This window comes from Penaeus vannamei, chromosome 43 (genome assembly GCF_042767895.1).
Source record: "Penaeus vannamei isolate JL-2024 chromosome 43, ASM4276789v1, whole genome shotgun sequence".
Lineage (NCBI taxonomy): Eukaryota > Metazoa > Arthropoda > Malacostraca > Decapoda > Penaeidae > Penaeus > Penaeus vannamei.
In genome coordinates this window covers 6,471,369-6,491,368 of record NC_091591.1, presented here as the reverse complement: position 1 = coordinate 6,491,368, position 20,000 = coordinate 6,471,369, and the positions used below count along the sequence as shown (strand labels likewise).

The 20,000-nt window shown below is 36.9% G+C and overlaps 2 protein-coding genes across 2 annotated transcripts in view; both read left to right on the top strand.

Moving 5' to 3' along the window:
* LOC138860780 (transcriptional regulator ATRX-like) overlaps positions 1–2,147 on the top strand; it is a 6,314-nt gene extending 4,167 nt beyond the window's left edge. Inside the window, exon 3 of the mRNA XM_070119113.1 lies at positions 1–2,147. This exon is cut by the window's left edge and continues 1,101 nt beyond it. Within this exon, the coding sequence (XP_069975214.1) occupies positions 1–1,911 (1,911 nt within the window). The 3' untranslated portion in view covers positions 1,912–2,147.
* Positions 2,148–13,175: 11,028 nt separating this feature from the next.
* mRpS35 (mitochondrial ribosomal protein S35) lies at positions 13,176–19,334 on the top strand. The gene is made up of 7 exons (XM_027359989.2): positions 13,176–13,343; positions 14,948–15,041; positions 15,580–15,794; positions 16,571–16,710; positions 17,189–17,368; positions 18,503–18,674; positions 19,066–19,334. The coding sequence occupies exons 1-7, from the start codon at positions 13,196–13,198 to the stop codon at positions 19,128–19,130; spliced, it is 1,014 nt and encodes a 337-aa protein (XP_027215790.2). The 5' UTR covers positions 13,176–13,195; the 3' UTR covers positions 19,131–19,334.
* The last annotated feature ends 666 nt before the right edge of the window (positions 19,335–20,000 follow it).

The following is a 20,000-nucleotide window of genomic DNA, read 5'->3' as shown; positions in this document are numbered from 1 at the left end:
AACGACAACTTGAAGCAAGAAGGAGATTTCGGTGAAATCACTGAAACACATGACAAACATCGCCAGTTGGATGCTAAACGTACTTTGGCTCCAAGACAGGGAGCCAATCTAACAACTGAAGGGGACTTTTCCAAGGATACAGAATATTACAAAGAGTTTGTCCAGAGAGAAACACGTAGGAGAACTGGAAAGAAAAATAACGACAACTTGAAGCAAGAAGGAGATTTCGGTGAAATCACTGAAACACATGACAAACATCGCCAGTTGGATGCTAAACGTACTTTGGCTCCAAGACAGGGAGCCAATCTAACAACTGAAGGGGACTTTTCCAAGGATACAGAATATTACAATGAATTTGCTCAAAAAGGAGGTAGACGAAGAACAGGGAAGAAAACTAGTGACCATTTAAAACAGGAAGGAGATTTCGGTGAAATCACTGAAACACATGACAAACATCGCCAGTTGGATGCTAAACGTACTTTGGCTCCAAGACAGGGAGCCAATCTAACAACTGAAGGGGACTTTTCCAAGGATACAGAATATTACAAGGAGTTTGTCCAGAGAGAAACACGTAGGAGGACCGGAAAAAAAAATAACGACAACTTGAAGCAAGAAGGAGATTTCGGCGAAATCACTGAAACACATGACAAACATCGCCAGTTGGATGCTAAACGAACTTTGGCTCCAAGACAGGGAGCCAATCTAACAACTGAAGGGGACTTTTCCAAGGATACAGAATATTACAAAGAGTTTGTCCAGAGAGAAACACGTAGGAGAACTGGAAAGAAAAATAACGACAACTTGAAGCAAGAAGGAGATTTCGGTGAAATCACTGAAACACATGACAAACATCGCCAGTTGGATGCTAAACGTACTTTGGCTCCAAGACAGGGAGCCAATCTAACAACTGAAGGGGACTTTTCCAAGGATACAGAATATTACAATGAATTTGCTCAAAAAGGAGGTAGACGAAGAACAGGGAAGAAAACTAGTGACCATTTAAAACAGGAAGGAGATTTCGGTGAAATCACTGAAACACATGACAAACATCGCCAGTTGGATGCTAAACGTACTTTGGCTCCAAGACAGGGAGCCAATCTAACAACTGAAGGGGACTTTTCCAAGGATACAGAATATTACAATGAATTTGCTCAAAAAGGAGGTAGACGAAGAACAGGGAAGAAAACTAGTGACCATTTAAAACAGGAAGGAGATTTCAGTGAAATCACTGAAACACATGACAAACATCGCCAGTTAGATGCTAAACGTACTTTGGCTCCAAGGCAGGGAGCCAATCTCAAAACAGAAGGGGACCTGTCCAAGGATACAGAATATTACAATGAATTTGTCCAGAGAGAAACACGAAGAAGGACAGGAAAGAAAAATGACGACAACTTGAAACAAGAAGGAGATTTCGGCGAAATCACTGAAACTCATGACAAACATCGCCAGTTAGATGCTAACCGTACTTTGGCTCCAAGACAAGGAGCCAATCTTAAAACTGAAGGGGACCTGTCCAAGGATACAGAATATTACAAGGAATTTGCACAAAAACAAGGTAGACGAAGAACAGGGAAGAAAAACAGTGATCATCTGAAACAAGAAGGCCAGTTTGGTGAAATCTCAGAGACCCATGACAGGCATCGACAGTTCGACTCCAAATGTCCTGTGGATGTGTTAGTAGATGAAGGAAAACTCTCCAAGGAACTTGCCAAGAGAGGTTCAAGAAATAAGACCGTTAAAAATAACGATGAAATTGGTGGCACACAACCAAAACTTGGAACTGATGGTCATGTATGGTTAGCTGGAGCTGAACTTCCTATTCAAGGGAATTCAGCAAACGGGATTTCCGAATTGACTAGCATGAAAGTGTCTAATATGAAAGTTCCCACAGCTGTACGAGTTGCTTAGAAATTACAGCAACTTTTGACAGAATGAACGGAATCTGTTTATCCTCACGTTTCACATCAATCATTAGATCTCCACTCTGTACACCACCCACCCTAGAGCATCTTTGATTTGGCACTTTGCAAAAACGTGAATAAACTATCATAATTACATGAAATAGTGCACTGGAAGAAAAAAGCCAGTTTTCTAAAATCTGAATTTTGATTTGGCACAGCCCTAGTTATTAATGAAGAATTTGTTTTGGTAGGTTATCCGTGGAACCGGCGATAGTTGCCAGGGTACCCTATACATATAGGCCTACTCATGTTGTGTAACACATCTCGCTATATAATATATATATATATATATATATATATATATATATATATATATATATATATTTCTATCAATTAATCAGTCATTGTTTCTATTTGCGTGTCCATGTGTTTTCATATATACGTGCACATTTCGATCAAGTCTGGGTGTGGATATCGAAGATAAAATCTCAAATATTTTCTGGTAACACTTCCAGTGAGACAGTGTAAGCCAAGGAAAAATCATACTGCTGAAAATTCTAGTCCAGCTATTGTTTGTTTATTCGTAAACTTATAAATAGGAGTCCTACTGTAGTATTTATCGGACAAATAGCTGTAACAGTTATAAAGAAGAAAAAAGCTCAGGCAGATACCACCAAATTTATCTGTTTTGATGCTGTGCAAACATTTTCAGCAGGAAAAAAAAAAAAAAAATAAATAAAAATAAAAAAAAAAAATAAAAAATAAATAAATAAATAAATATATATATGTATATATATATATATATATATATATATATATATATATATATATATATATATATATATATATATATATATATATACACGTATGTTTAGTTAGATTTATGAACACACACACAAACACAATAGTCTATTCTTTCATGCAATCATTGAACTCATTTTCCCGTTTACATGATTGTAAAGTGACATTTTACCATAATTCATGTGATCACATTTATGAAACAACGTCATATTCGAATTAAAAACAAAAGATTTTTGAAAATGCACTTTAGAGCTGAAATTTTTTGGTATTCTATTTTTCATTGATAAAGTGCCCATATTCATGTGATTATACACTCAATTATGTTTTGTACTTATTTCTTATAGCAAAGGTTATTTCCTGTAGCTGATAACTGACCTTGCTCTATTTATGTCTTTATACGAGAACATATTAAACTTCGTAAATTAACATATTTTACTAATAAATAAGACTGATTGTATGAAAATACCGAAGTTAAGTTTTCACTAACCTATATTTATTCAGTCGGACTGATGAGTTCCTTGGGCATTTGTCATATTCAAAATTTTTTCATTACTTGTATGATTTATTGTAGATTTTCAATAACGTTAAGCCTTTTAAAAACATTTTGCCATTAAGGTTATACCTCTGTACAGATATAAACCAAATCGGAAAAAAATGCAAAGTGTATTCGCATATTTCCACGCTTCTTACTAATTATTTTTGCACATCTGTTGTTTTGTTTTATGAAGTAAAATTCAAGTACTCAAGGTATTTTTCTATCCCTGGTAGAAGACTTAAATATGGAACTTGAAACACATTATAGAGTTGTAAAAAAAAAATTCATAATGATAACAAATGTAATAATGGTAATAAGAGTAATCATGATAATGGTGATATCAGTAAAAATGATGATAGTAATAGTAATAATGATAATGATAATAGAATGGATAGTAGTAATAATGATAGGAATAGTGATAATGATAATAAAATAGATAATAGTAAAATTATTATTTTCTTTATCATTATTACTATTATTATTATTATCATTATCATTATTATTATCATCAATATTTTACTGATAAGAAACATAATGATGCTGATGATAATAACAGAAGAACAAGAACAATGAACATTATACAAGATAATAAAAATGATAATGATGATAATAACAGCGCTTAAAACAGCTGAGAAAAACTATACTAAACATGATAATTATAACAATAAAAATATCAGTGATAATGAGGATAATGATAACAATGATATAATGATAATAATAATAATGATGATGATTATAATGATAATAATAATATTAGCGATGCTAATACCAGTGATGATATGATAAGGCATCTTTTCCAGCGGTTACGGGAAACGCGACACCTCTTGCGCGACAGGAATCGAGCAGACGGTTAACTTTAATCGAGTTGCCAGATGCATTCCTCCTACTTTGGATATTTCATGCATATTCGTACTTATATTGGATATCTATAACACCGCACTACCCACCATAAGATATCAAAAGCCATCTTGGATATCATATTCCAAAATACTGTGTACCTGTCGGAAAAATAACCAGTACAGTAAAATAGCAAGCTGTCAACCGCGATCATTCCCATTACGTCACAGAAATGGGCGGAGCTTTGAGGTCTGTCTCGCCTCCGATCACGAGACAGTTTTTGGTGTCGCGTTGCGTCTCGCGACACCCTAATTGCCACCGGAAAAGATGCCTATAATAATCGTAATAATGATACTATTTCAGCTGGTATGTTCCGGCAGGATAGAGCCCGGTCAAACCTGACACGTTTTCAGTACCTATAGGGGGGTTCGCCCCTTTAAACCCCCTTCATGGGGGTGGCTACCGCCCCCTCCCACCCCCGCCTGGTCTGCAAAAACTTCACCTCGTATGTTCCGGCAGGAGAGAGCCCAGACCCAGGAACAGCCTGGCCTAGTGACCCGGGCCAGGCTGCGGGTCACTGGGATCGTCGTGGTATTCCAGGTCGTTGTTGACGGGAATAGCGATCGCTTACAGGAAAGTTACACTGCTTTCTTCGTTTTGTTTTTTGAATCCTTGTCCATGCACCACAAACCCACTGATGTCTGTCATATCTGTAATGACACGATGTCCTGCAGTGTGGGCATTGTACTTCAACTGGAAGTACACCGTGATCTCGTAGCTTGCTTCGTTATTTTGATATTTCGCGTTGAAATCGAAATAATTGTTCTCACAACCTACACACTGTCTAGCCATGATGGAACTGATTTGAATTTCAAAAGGCTTCTCCTAGGCCCAGCTTCTATTGTCACGTGATGATCTATTCCATATCTGATTGGTTCTATTAAGTGTCTATGTTCACGTCACGTTCACACACGAATCTAATTGGCTCATTTGATTTCCCTCGCATACGTCATCCGCTACAAATCGTCCGATTTCCCGTCGCTATTAACGACTTTTCGTCATTTTGTCTCGGTGCTGGAGGCGTAAGGTTTCTATGGCTCCTTGGAAATCGTGGATTTCATACCCTCTATAACACCATTATTATCAATTTGCGCAGAAAAGGGTGTGTTCTACTACATGGTAAACTCAGATTCTTTAAATTAGGTGGGGTTGCATTTCCAATAATACCAAATATGATTATCATTATTGTTATTATTATTACTATTATCATTATGATTATTATTATTATCACAAGATATTTTCCTTACGAGTGTGCAGCTTTTCCCGTACACAGTGCGTCGCCAAGTTGATCTTGAACGCATTATCGAGGCCTACAGAGGGTAACAAGATTAACTCGTAGTTACAGCAGACTTTGGAGCTCAGCACCCCATGGCATATTCCATGGTGCAAGTATACCAACACGAAAACGGTTGAAACTCTGCATTCTATAGTGATGCTGCTTGAAGTGAGCCCAATGATGACCTTGAGAGAGCCAAAAGAGGAGGTCACTGACATTTTTACTACAAAACCACATTTCTGTGTGGTTACGCTTTCGTGTTATTTTCGGAAGCGAGCTGATAACAATGAAGATGTCCCGTGACGCCCCCAAAACAAGTCATTCTCAGGGAGTGAAGGAGGCGCGACACAAGAACTACTTGGATACTGGCAATGGGTCTGTGGCAGCAACTACCCCAGCTCCCACCTCCCTCCATTTTCCTTTGTTTCCTTTTGAGTAATATTATGTTTAATCTAGGTATTGAAGACATTATATGGTTATTATGTTCGTACGAGAATTCATTGTTTTGTTAGTATTTGATGTGGGTATACTGAAAAATTGAATATTCGTGGATGCTATTGATTCCAAAGATTGTTGATTGTTTCGAATGATGATGGTTTCAGTCGCATTATTGAAAGCTTGGAAGCAGCCACATCTATATGGTTGTTGAAAAGTTTCTTAAGCTCTCGATTCATAGTAATTGATTGCTGCATGGATTCAGAAAATAAATAAAATCAAAAAAGATCTATTGTTCAATTGTTTAATGGCAAAAGAAAAAGGTTTATTAATAATAATAATGATAATGGTAATAATCGCACTGTGTGTATGGGTGCTGATTCTTTAATATCTAATGTGAATTATATGCCCATTTTACACCAAAATGCTTTCACTCTAAGTGTACATTTACACCGAATATAGTTCCAAGTGTAAGATACTTCAATTAATAGGGAAAATATGATTAACTGTATAATTCTATGAATCAGAGACTTCGGGTTAGAATCTTCAGATATTCACTAAAGGTAACATTTATTTCATTCCTTGGGTTACGGATCCGCCGGACTTGCCTTTCCCAATTTTCGAAAATAAAAATAGCTGAGAAATCGACTTTACTTTTTCCGCTACGATTTGATTCCGATGTGAACAAAATAAGGACTTGTAAAATCAACTTTTTTTATTCATTATTTTACCGCCAATGTTCAACATAGCCAGTCATCCTGAAAATGAATCAACGCAGATGTAACATAAAATTATAACCGTCCCATTCGCTTTCCGGTAATGTATACACGAATCGAAGTACATCTGAAGGTGCTGGATCCTATAGATTTAACTTATAGAAACCTCCGCAATCAATGGTATTTGCCGTTTGTCTGAGGCACAATATGTCACTGGTTCTGCTAAAATCATCCCTGTCTGTGGGCACAAGATCAATACTGATTCAAGGCGTGTAGTTTTTTTGTCATTTTTATTATTATGTTATTTTTTTACCGCATGTCACATGTTTCAAGAAATTAATAAACTGTTAAACAAAGAAAGGGGGGAAAACGCCCAATCAGTTATATCTTTATTTTTTTACCGCCTCTCAGAGGTTTTCAGAAATTTAATCCGTAAACCAAGGGATAGGTCGGTGGTTCTTAACTTTTTTTTTTTTTTTTTTTACGAATCCCTTTAAGAATCTGAATTAAAGCAATGGACACCATTCCCCAGAATTATTCACATATACAACTTTGCATATAATATATATAATATACTTTATTGAGGTTTGATTGCCTCATGCATAAATGATACACTGACTATTATTCAACTTCAAAGTAAACAATCTAATTCATGGTCCATGTTAAAGATAAAAGGCATAATCAGAGAAATAGTCTTACTGATAATGATGACGAAAATATAAATAATTATAGCAATAATGTAACTAAAGTAATAATTACTATAACAGTAATAATAATTTAAATTCCAATTGTGATATTAATGGTAATGATGATTATTAAAGGAATGAAAAAGTAAAAATAATGATAATAATAGTGATACTAGAGGTACATACATACATGTACATATAATGATAGCAAAAACAATAATGATAGAAATGATAGTGATAATGATACTACAACCAACAAAAGTGATGATTATAATGATGCCGAGGATAACAGCCCAAATAACAAATATGATGATAATAAGAGTAGTAATAACTATGGTGAAAGTTAAATAACTATGATGTGATAATAATGATAGTAATACTGATAATGATGATGATAATAATGATAATGATGATAGTAATAATAATATTGATAATACTGATAACAATTCTGATGATAATGATAATCATAATGATAGTTATATTAATAACAATACTAATAAGACTAGCAATGATAATGAAAAAGATAATGATAATAATAGCGATTATAATGATAGTAATGATAGATTTCAGTGAAAATAATAATGATTATGATGATAATGATAATAACAATATGATTATAGTGATACTAATTATGATTATGATGATAAAAGTAGTAATAGTGATAACGGTGATGATGGTAATGATAACAGTAAGAGAAATAATAATATTGAGAATGATGATGATAGTAATAACGATGATAATGAGGAGGATAATGATAATAATAACAATACTGAGGATAATAATTATAATGATGGTAATGGAGAGAAGGCGGATAATGATAATGATCACAGTAATGAGGGTAATGATAATAATGATATTGATGATGGTGATGACAATGACATATATGTATGTGTGTGTGTTTGTGTGTATGTATGTATATATATATGTATATATATATATATACACACATCATATATTACACACACATGCACGCAAATGATATGACACACACACACACACACACACACACACACACACACACACACATACACACAGACACATACACACACACACACACATATATATATATATATATATATGTATGTATATATATGTATATATAACCACACATACATCTATGTGCGTATTCATACATATATACACTCACATGTACACACTCATATACATAGAAGTAGGAAAATGGTAGTCTAGAGCGGAGTGGGGCGGGACCCATCTTCCGCCCCCCCCCCCTACTCCTCAAATAAATAGTGTGATCCGCTCAGAAAAGCTCAGGGTACCCGGACCGGTAACACGTTCCTACTGGTGCTCCTGTACGCTATGACCCGCCTTGCATTTTAGGGAGGTAGCCCTTGTGGTCTAAAAACTCCTTCCTAGGTGTAAGGTCGCCGTCACCGTCCCGGCTCATGACACCTGTTCAGTGCCGGCATAGCTAGGAAATAGAATTAAATAGCCATCCTAAATAAGTTGGCTTAAAGATAGAGTTGTACAGAAACGGCGAGCTTACACGGAAGGCTAATTAGGCTAATTGCCAAACTGCCCGCAAACAACCGAGGCAGCACTGCCCTCTCTGGGCGAGAGAAGCTCAGCCAAACAACCATAAGGCAACATGAACTGCCATTACAACTCTTTCAACTGATTCACAGTGCCAAGAATCAGAATAAAAGATTTAAAAAACCTGCTAATCCAAATAGGAGAGCAGAACTATGGCAATGCATAGGTCACTCAAAAATAACTATTTCTAAAGTAGATGATCACAAACATGCCTACTTTGTGATTGCTAACGACCAAACAATCGAGATGATGTCTAAGGAATGCAAAGCCACCTTCCTGAAGCATCACTTCGAGATTCAAGACCCACCTGAATATGATGCCATGAGAACGATAGTCATACGGAACGTCGACAAGCAAATCACTGAGTTCAGCGAAGAAGAAATTAAAGAGAATATAGAAAATGAAAATGCTTGGGCTAAGATAGAGCAGGTTATTAAAATACCTAATGCACCCTCTATCTTAAAAATAAGATTTGAATCCACCCAAATGGCAAAACGAGCATTAGAAAACGGAATATTAATATTATTCCAATCTATGCCTCCTAGATTCGTAGAAAAGGACATATTTATCAACCTTGTTCCTTGCTACAGATGTTACACATACGATCACCTCGTCAAAGATTGCAAGGAGACGGACGCTTACAAAGCTTGTTCCGAATGTGCCTCTAATGATCACACGTACAAGGATTGCAGGGAAAACACGAAGAAATGTCTAAACTGCAACGGTAACCACCGAACACTTGCCGCTAAATGCCCAACACGAAAAACAATTATCAAAGAAAGAACGAAAGAGCAAAGGCAAGCTGAGAGAAAAAAGATCACCGCTGACACATCCCGCCAAACAACCTACGCGGGGGCAACAGCAGCAACTACCAATTATAATGGAGCAAGGAACAATGTAACTACCACCTTCAACGCGGAAACGATGCTGAGTTCTCTCCCACCGAACGCAGCTGCCTGCATAATGAGTGCGATATTATTTGCATATACTCAGGAAGCCAGAGAACAAGGCAGTTTCCAGAAAACAATAGATAAAATGTACGCCCTAAACAATCTCCCCAAGGTCAGATTCCCTGACCAAGTACATGCAACTGAAACACTTGGAGTATTAACAAATACGAACAACAATGTACCGACAAATGACGAATGGCGACGAAACAGAGATGGAACAAGAAGAAGGAAACAACAAGAGAAATCGAGAAACTACTCCAACCCAAGAAACGGTATCAAAAACGAAAAAGTTAGCAACAAATAATGCACAACGAGAGGAAATCAACGAAGAGGAATATCGTTTACCGCCACCAATCGACCAGCATCCACATCATCAAAATCAAGAGGACTTTCAAGAGAGACGAGATGTTACAAAGGCTAAAGAGTTCAGATTACATCGACTGCCAGAAATAAGACTTCGGGCGAGAGAGGAAAGCATCGGATACATCCCTAGACGATCTACACACAATGATCTAGTAAAATTAATGCAGTCAAATATCATTAAATACACATACCTCCACCACGATATCTTTGATGACCAACTTCATCAAGGAGGATAACATACTAAACAGGACTATTGATCTCACTGCATACAGAATACAATACGTCAGTAATCAAGCCTTCGACAGAATTGTTAATGGAACGAGAGCAGAGCAGCAGACTGCCAGAAAATCCTCTACAGATCCTGACATTATATAATCTTACACTATGACCATAAATAGATACAAAATAATTCAACACAATGTCCTAAACTGGCGTACAAGAAAACATGAACTGTCAAACATGTATTTGACAGAAGACCCAGACGCAATATTAATTAATGCCCACTGTCTACAGAATGATGAAACTATTAAGCTATGATGAAACTATTAAACTATTAGGGTACAATGTTTACCACAGAAACATTTTTAATGAAGGCGACGCCGGACTTGCTATTGCTGTGAAAAGAAACATAAAACACAGAGTCATCGATGATTTTACAGAAGATTTTCTCGCAGTAGAACTATATACAGACCGAGGAAGCTTTGTTCTCGGGACGGCGTACATGCCACCTAGACGACCCCAGTTCCCATACCCGGACATCATGAAAATCATGAGAAGGAACATTCCGGCTTACATAATAGCCGACCTAAATGCCCGACATCGCTCACTCGGACAAAGTAATAATAATCTAATGGGCAGCGAGTTGATTAACCTGATCCACCGCAACACAATCACCCACCTTGGACCAGACTTGGACACTTTCGTAAGTGCGTGAGGGAAAGGAAGACCTGACATCATATTGGGAAATAGAAATATACACATGAATTATGCCATACAAGAAGGTCCACTAACAACATCGGATCACATTCCTATTATCTTCACCCTGGCGACGTCACCCATCATGATCCCGCAAGCAAAAATGTTTGACTACAAAAGGGCTGACTGGGAACAATTCAAAAGAAAAATAGAACATATGGAGCAACCTACAGGAGAAGAGCTCACAGCTAATAAAGAATATGTAGACAGTAAAATCGATAGCTGGTATGCAACGATTGAAAATGCAATGAATAAAGCAATACCCAAGAAAAAATACATAACTCTGCCTCACCCCTTGATACACGCGGAGTATCATCACATATAAAACGAAGACTTGCAACGGCCAAGTTCCAGTACACGAAACTCAAACGTTTTGCGAAAATGAGTTCAAAGATACAACTCCACTTCTACAAAACCCTTATTAGACCAATCATGGAGTACCCGGCCATTCCCCTGTGCATCTCATCGAAAACTAACATAACCAAGATGCAACAATTCCAAAACAGAGTCCTTCGGACAGCAACAAGGAGGAACGAGGAAGATAATCTGCTATCAATAGCAGAATTGCACAACAAATACAAAGTGGAGGCAATAATCACCAGACTCTACAACTTGGCAAGAAAAGTCTGGGACAAATTGGAAGCCATAGACGGAGAACTGACGGCACGATCACTCGAAGAGAACAACTTCCCTCTTGAGAACGACCACTCGTGGTGGAGACGAATATCGCTCTGCATCGAGAGCGGAGAGCCGATGCCGGACTACGCAACAATCGTCTAAGAAAAGCAGCATCTCTGAATACGTACACCAGTTCAACTAATCTGTACATAACCTTTGATTTGTAAATAACTTTGTAAATAAAGTTCAAATAAGCAGCAAGTAGGTCTGCCCTACTACTTCTACATCTCTCTTTGCTTCAATTTCTGACCTTCCCTTCCTAAGCTTCAGCTAGCTTATTCAACTGTCTCCATTCTTTCCTATCCTGCTGAAAAAAAAGTGTGATCCGTTTAGTGTTGAGGCTCAAATTACCCAGCGTTCCTTGGGACTTACGACGGCTTTCCGGTCAACGCTCTTTCGGTGGACTGAAATTAAATACCATTTGAGGGCGACCTTCAAGTCATGTAAAGTTCCCCCAGATAAGTTGCAACAGTTGAAAACTCCTTGCAACTGAGAGGGCAGCTGCAACTGAGTCTAGTTTTCATAATGGAATAACCAGTGTCAAATATTATTTAAATAAAAATGTCTGACATGTTAGTACAGAAATTAAAGAGTTATCTCTTTAAAATTCCAGGAGCTTCCGGAAGCTCCGCCAATGGCGTATAGCCCCCAGGGCCCCGGCTATTTTGGGGAGAACCTTCTTTGCCCCTTCCCCCCACTTCAAAGTACCTTCCTACACCTATGATATATATACGTGTGTGTGTGTGCATGTGTGTGTGTGCGTGTGCGTGTGCGTGTGCGTGTGCGTGTGCGTGTGCGTGTGCGTGTGCGTGCGTGTGTGTGTGTGTGTGTGTGTGTGTGTGTGTGTGTGTGTGTGTGTGTGTGTGTGTGTGTGTGTGTGTGTGTGTGTGTGTGTGTGTGTGTGTGTGTGTGTGTGTGTGTGTGTGTGTTTGTGTGTGCGCGCGAGCGTGTGTATATATACATATATACAACAATTAGAACTTTATTCTTGGCCCTAAAATTTAGTATTTTAATTAAGAAAATTGTCAACACGAGTATTTTTATATGATTATGATAGATATTTAAATAGATAATAAAAGTAAAAATGAAATAGTTCCTCTTTCAAATTCAAAGAAAACCAATATCTCGTCTGCTCTTGTAAACACTATAGATGAGGAAATGTGTGTATACAAGAGGATCGAAATACAACTGAGGAAATAGGGTTCTTCAAAGTCGAAGATGAAACCATTGCAATTTTATTCATTTTACGCAATTATTACTTATTACATTTTAAAGAAGTGTCATTTTCTTATATCAGTTGATAAATACACTGTGTTATAGGAGTGTATACGAAGGTATCTGTAACCAATAAAATACGAAACATAAGATGATCGGATTCTACATTGTATAAATCAACGGTTCTCTCATTTATAGTTCCTCGTCTCCCTCATGATTCCCGTAGTGGAAGCCGCTTCAAAAATGTCACTTAAATGTCGATTATTCTCTGAATTTGCACGTCAGCAGCTCTTTCGAAGTTCACCAGCATGTGGATTACACATTTCCGCGACGTATTATGCTGAGTCTAAAGCAGTAGCAGGTAAGAAAAGGGCATATAGGATAGAAAGATTTTTTGTGTTATGATTTTTATTATAGTTTTCATTAATGTTATTTATTATTTTGTTTGAAAACGGTAATTGTTATTCATAATGCATAAAAGGCTATTTAGTAGTGAAAAGTAGAGTATAAGTAATAGAACTATTATCCACTCTATATCGTTTTATTCTGAAAGATACATTGACTAATTAATATTTTCTCATTTTAATATCTTGGTAGTTTATGAATGAGACCAAAAAGGAAATTAAATGGATTTATGACTACTTAGACCACGTATACATATTAGAACACTTTTTGCATGGAAAATTATATAATGGAACTGGAGGACTCTGGGTTTGTTTTCACCCCATGGAAATAGTTGCTATACATTGCTAAACTGCATATGTCATGCCGAATCGTCCTATATATACTAATACCATACCCATACCATGATTGTAATGTATTTGATCATTGCATACTTGCTACAATAAAAAGAGTCATAGCTTCAAAACCCTTTTAATGTCCCACTCTGATTTTTTTACCCTGAATAGTTTGATGATTAAACAACTGATTGGCACAAGAATCAGGCAGGGGGGGAAGGAACTAATTCTCAGGGCCAAACAGAAGACAATGTTTGTTTTTCAAGTACATTTCATAACATAAGGCATCTTTTCTAGGGGTTACGGGAATCGCGACACCTTTCACGCGACAGGAATCGAGCAGGCGGTAAACATTTATGAGTTGCCAGATGCATTTCTCCTACTTCCGATGTGTCATGCATATTTGTACTTATATTGGATATCTATAACACCACATTACCCTCCATAAGCTATCAAAAGCCATCTTGGATATCATATTCCAAAATACTGTTTACCTGTCAGAAAAATAACTAGTACAGTTAAATAGCAAACCGTCAACCGCGGCCATTCCCATTACGTCACAGAAATGGGCAGAGCTTAGAGGCCTGTCTCGCCTCCGATCACGAGACAGCTTTTGGTGTCACGTCGTGTCACGAGACACCCTAAAGGCATCCGGAAAAGATGCCTATACTCTCCCTAGCACTGGTCCAAATGCATTTTTGGACATATCTCAGAGAACTTCAAAATGAGCCCTCACTGGCCTTCCTGGGGTTATTATAAAAGAAAATACTACAATTTTTCCTTTTGGGGAGCTGTGCAAAATCCTGAAATACTTTAATTTTTAAAATTCTGTATTTTTGTCCCCGAAAGCTTGATTAACTTGAAGTTTGAAATTTAGGTCTTCCACATCAAAGTGAATATATGTGCCGGATTTGAACAAAATCTGTGAAATAGAGGGTTTATCAGTGGTGGATTTCACATAGAATTACTTATTATTTGCTTATGAAAAGTAGAATTTACATTTATATATTCATATTATATGTATTTTATGGTTGAATTATTAGTGAAAATATTATATTTTGTAATGCACTATAAAATCCACTATGTTTTACAGAAGACATAGATTGCTGATCAAAGCATGATATTTTTTGCCCTTTGGTCTCCATACATTGCACTCGATAACTATATCCCATAATACTGTGTAAGGACAAACAATGATTTATTTAATTTTGTTCTTGCAAATTTACAGAAGATGAGGAATTCCGAACCCTGGAGCTGGGAGGGAGAAAAATTCAACGTCGGGCTCAGAGGATACAGCGGGAGATGCCTACACTTCCCCCAAGGTGAGCCATGGGGTTTCTCATTCTTCTGTGTGTATAAATAATGTATAAGATTCTTTTCTTGCATCACAGTTTAATCTTGCTTGAGATCGCAAAATTTTGGTCACCTCTTCAACTGAAAGCTTATTACAGTTATATTAAAAATTGTTTTAAGTTTTGCTGTCAAATTGGTATAAGGGTATAGTTATGGAAGAAAATGTACTCTGCGTTGTCTTACATATTGAATACCTAAATACTTGTTGTCATTTATATTTTGTCACATCTCTTTTTAAGTGATGTAAGCAAGAAAGACTCAGAAAAGGTTCTAGCAGTTTATAAATAGAAAGGTACATAGATAGATAGCTGTGTGTGTGTGTGTGTGTGTGTGTGTGTGTGTGTGTGTGTGTGTGTGTGTGTGTGTGTGTGTGTGTGTGTGTCTCTTAGTTCTCCTGTATATCTTAATACCTGTTTATTCAGCAGAAGGAGAATGTTAAAGCCTCCTGTCTTTGCACATACAACAAATGCCTTTTAACATACTGAAAGACCCCAAACTTTCCTCCAGGTACAAACGTCAGGCAACTGATCAGGACTGGGGCAATGTTTGGCCAGCACCTCGCTCCTTCCATCCTGCCACTGTACCCCTGGCTGTACGTCAGGGCTACCCGGCGAAGGGCCAAGCTCCTCCCGACAAGTGGGGCAATGCTGAGCTCATGAAGATCCCCAACTTCCTCCACCTCACGCCCCCAGTTATTGAGAGGCAGTGTGAGGCTCTCAAGAGTGAGTGTTGTTTGGTTCTTGGCAATCAGTTGTGTGAATTTTTTTCTTTCTTTCTTTTTAGGTATCTGATTATTTATTTTCTGTTTTTTGTCTTTGTTTTTTGTTTGTTTGATTGTTTGTTTTTACCCCTGTCTTTCTCCTCTTTTTGCGGGAAAATGTGTTTTTGAAATCAAGATAGAATATGGAAATAACAGGATGTCTTGATTTATATATTTACTTGGCCCTTTATTTGCAAATTATGTGTAATTCCCATACATTTCTTTCTTTGCATCTAGTTCTCCACAAATTTGTTAAACATGATATGGAAAGGCAAATCTCCTATCAGTTGTTGTTAAATATTCAATAGCAATGATGTCATGGAAATTTTCTCATCTTATTGTTAAAAGGTGAAAGATGATGACTCCTCTCACATAGTAAAACTTTGACATATTTTTTTATAGAGATGAAGAGGGAGAAAAATAATGTTTTAGGAAAGATATATAAGGCCTAAGACAATAGATTTTTAGTGTGATAAGAGTGTAACTGTTTTATTGTTGTATGTGAGGCCTTATATGTCAGTGTTGATGTTTTTAGTTTTTTTGTTGCTGTTGTTGTTATTGTTGTTATCACAAATATCAAAGAATTATCATCACCACCATCTGAAGCATCAGAATTATCATTGCCATTATTGATATTATTTAGTTAAATATCTCTTCTGGTTTATTATTCCTTCTCTTTCTCTCTATCCTTTCTTCTGGACTGTTGGGGGGAAAAAATCAATATTATTTTTATTCCAGAATTCTGCACTCCCTGGCCAGCTGGCCTAGAAAACACTGAGAAGCAGGAGAAGCACTTCCCTGTGACAATGACCAAGAGCTCATATCTGCACTCGTCCCCCAGCATACGCGACCCCAAGTCCAGAATCGTAACCCTGAAGGTGAGCAGATTGTTGATGGTGATTCATGAATTGGAGTTAAATTGTGAAGCATTTATACTTTTTCAGAGTATGAGAGAATTTCGTTTGGTATGGATTTATGTCTATTGATTGTAATTATGATATTTTGATATAGAAATGAATTATGATGATTTAGAAATATATATATTAGACTAATCCATACATGAATTTTGATCACAATATTTAGGTCAGGACTCTAAAGTCTCAGTCTTTTCAACTTAGCAAGATCCTAAAATGCAGTTATTTAATTCATCTTATAGTACAAAGTCTAGAATTGTAGAAACCCTAATATGGCACAAAAGCATCCCCAGGATGTTTATCTGTGGAGCTTAACATCCTCATAATATTATAATCCTAAATATTATGTTCACAATACATAATCAAAGAAAAGACAGACATTACCAAAACAACAAAAATGAACATCACGGTACTCTCTCACACACACAACCATCCCTTCCAGGTTCATCTCCGAAGTCTTAACCTTGACACACATGCACGGGACAAGCTGCTGCGACTGGTGGGTGACCGTTATGACCCAGCAACTGACTGCTTAACTCTGGTGGCTGACAGGTGCCCACTCTCCCAGCAGAACAGAGATTACTGTCATTACTTGCTGACAGTCCTGTACAATGAAGCTTTGGTAAGGGAACTGCATCTCTTTGGTCATAGTTGAGGAAACATGTGCGTATATGTCTGTATGGATGGAATTGTCTATAAAGAAGTTTGTCTCTCATTAACTATATCGAGGGGAGGGGATGCAGGATTTTTGATAGTGAGGATTGTGAATTCAGTTTCTTTAATGTTTTATAAGTCATTTTTTGTAAGACATTTATTTTACACCATGCATAGAATCAATTAAAAATTCATATGCAATATTGTAGGAGTTTGGACATGGTGACAGCCAGGCTAAGTAGCATAAAAATGAAGATGCACATGCACATGCTCACACCCACACACACACACACACACACTCACACACATACACAGCCATACCAATACCCCATACCCCTACCTATAATCATACCCACACATACACACTCATGCCCACCCACACACACTTATGCCCATCCACACACCCATATCCACACCCAACCACACACATGCACCCATACCCATTCACACAAACCCATACCCACACCCGCCCACACACATGCACCCATACCCACTCTCACACACCCATACCCACCTACCCATACCCTCACAGACATACACAAACCCACATGCCCATACCTATAGCCCAACACCAAACCATACCCCCACACGTAACCATACCCCCACACGTAACCATACCCCCACATGTAACCATACCCCCACACACCCATACTTATACCTCCACAACACACTTACTCTCATACCCATACATACACACACACATGCAAACCTCTTAGAAACCAATCCTATCCCATGTCAACCATAGAAACTCCACAATCCTCAAACCTTTCCTCGGTGCCAGATTCTGTACGAATTCCTGTCTCTAATGTACATACACATATTCACACTTGTAGAAAAGAAAGAAAATAATAGAGGTTTTCAACAAATTTGAAGAGAAAGGAGGGGGATTAAAAGGGTATTAACCTTCAGAATTCATAAAAATAAATGGAAATCTCTTTGGGACCAACAACACTTCAAAACCAGTAGCTTGTCATTTAAAGTGGGAGATCACCCACGATATGAAGGGTCAATCTGACATCAGGAGAGATTTTGTTTTAGTGCAATAATGCCACAGAGGCATCACTGCATTCAAGGGATTGAAATAGCATGTTTTCCCTCACAGAAAACAGAGCCTTGGGAACATGAGAAGGAAGTGACTGACAACGAGCGCTACGTGTGGCAAGGCAGTCCCTCAGAGGCAGCACTCAAGGTCATTGCAGCAGCCAAGGGAGAGCCAGTGCCAGAAGCGGATGTTGACAAGTACAGAGACGCTGTAGCAGAGTTGCACAATGAGGGTGGGTGATATTTCCTTCTCTGCTTTTGCTTTTGTTTTGGCTTTTTTTTCTATTCTCTTGTTCCTTTTTTATTTTTTATTCAGCTTTATTTTGTGCATTTACTTTACCAGAGAAATACTCTCATATCAAAAATAGGAATATCTATATGTATTCATTGGTTTGTATTAATATTTTGGTCACATTGTTCTCATTCATCCTTATTGCATTACTGAAAATAGCAGCTCTTTTCTATATACAATTCACTGTAAGAAACATCAGAATTTATTAGACATTCTTCTTTTAGATTTAGTAATTTTTATATTTGAATATTCATTCTTGATTTCAACTGCAGTTGGTTTCAAATGATTGAACATTTCTCCAAAAGTAATTGAAATATTTTATTCTTTTCCAGGGGAGGACGAAACAACATTAGCCAAGTATCGAGAAGCAGTTATGAAGATTGCTGGCATAGCATAAAGACATATGACACCCTCATAATTAGTCATTAAATGCAATTCATTCATAGAAATCAGAAGTTGTTACTGAAACAGTGTAAAACTTGTACAGTAAAAGTGTATATTTTGTTATTTGTAAATAGATCTCTCTTTTGTTCTTCCTTTTCCCCCTTACAGTTATAAGGGTTGGTTTGTTGAACTTTTATAATAAAATACAAGAAATAAATCAGTTTTATAGTATCATTATGAATATGAACATTCATGTCTTGGATTATGATACCTAAATAAAGATAGTTACATTATAGCATTATATGTTAAACATTAGATTTTGCTAATTATCAGTTGCATATTTAAAACTCAATCTGCTGTATCTTGCAGGTATTATATATATTTTTGAACCTTTTTAAATTGTTTTATAAAGAGGCATAAAATATCATAGAAAAACATATAAATCTTATGCACTTCAAGACCATTTGCATTTCACATTTCCACTAAGTAACTTCAGTGTGAAAATACGAGTCATTATGGTAAGAGAAACTACCCTAAAGGAGAAAAAAATATCCAGATTCCTTGACAAGTCTGTTCCAAGTCATGTTTTTCTTGCGGAAATGCAAATTATGGTCACAGTCAACGAGTAATATGGTATATATTTCACATATGGCATAAATATGACAAATATTCAGATTGAGTACAGTGGCATATCATTACACATGTACAACAGCCTGGGTACGTTAACTTTGGAACTATGAGGTATTTGTCCCCTTTTATATAGATTTTTCATTATATAACAAAGCCTCTATAATATACTAGTGATTCCGGTTATTTTTGGTCCAACTTTATTTTTGTGGGCAATGAATCTGAATAGGAAATCCACATATAAAAAGATAAGTTG

What these genes read in the sequence shown, in the direction of transcription:
- mRpS35 (XM_027359989.2), top strand. Translation starts at nt 13,196, where the DNA reads ATGATTCCCGTAGTGGAAGCCGCTTCAAAAATGTCACTTAAATGTCGA. An exon ending in ATGCCTACACTTCCCCCAAG is followed by an intron (nt 15,042 to 15,579) that starts GTGAGCCATGGG and finishes ACTTTCCTCCAG; the next exon opens with GTACAAACGTCAGGCAACTG. An exon ending in GCAGTGTGAGGCTCTCAAGA is followed by an intron (nt 15,795 to 16,570) that starts GTGAGTGTTGTT and finishes TTTTTATTCCAG; the next exon opens with AATTCTGCACTCCCTGGCCA.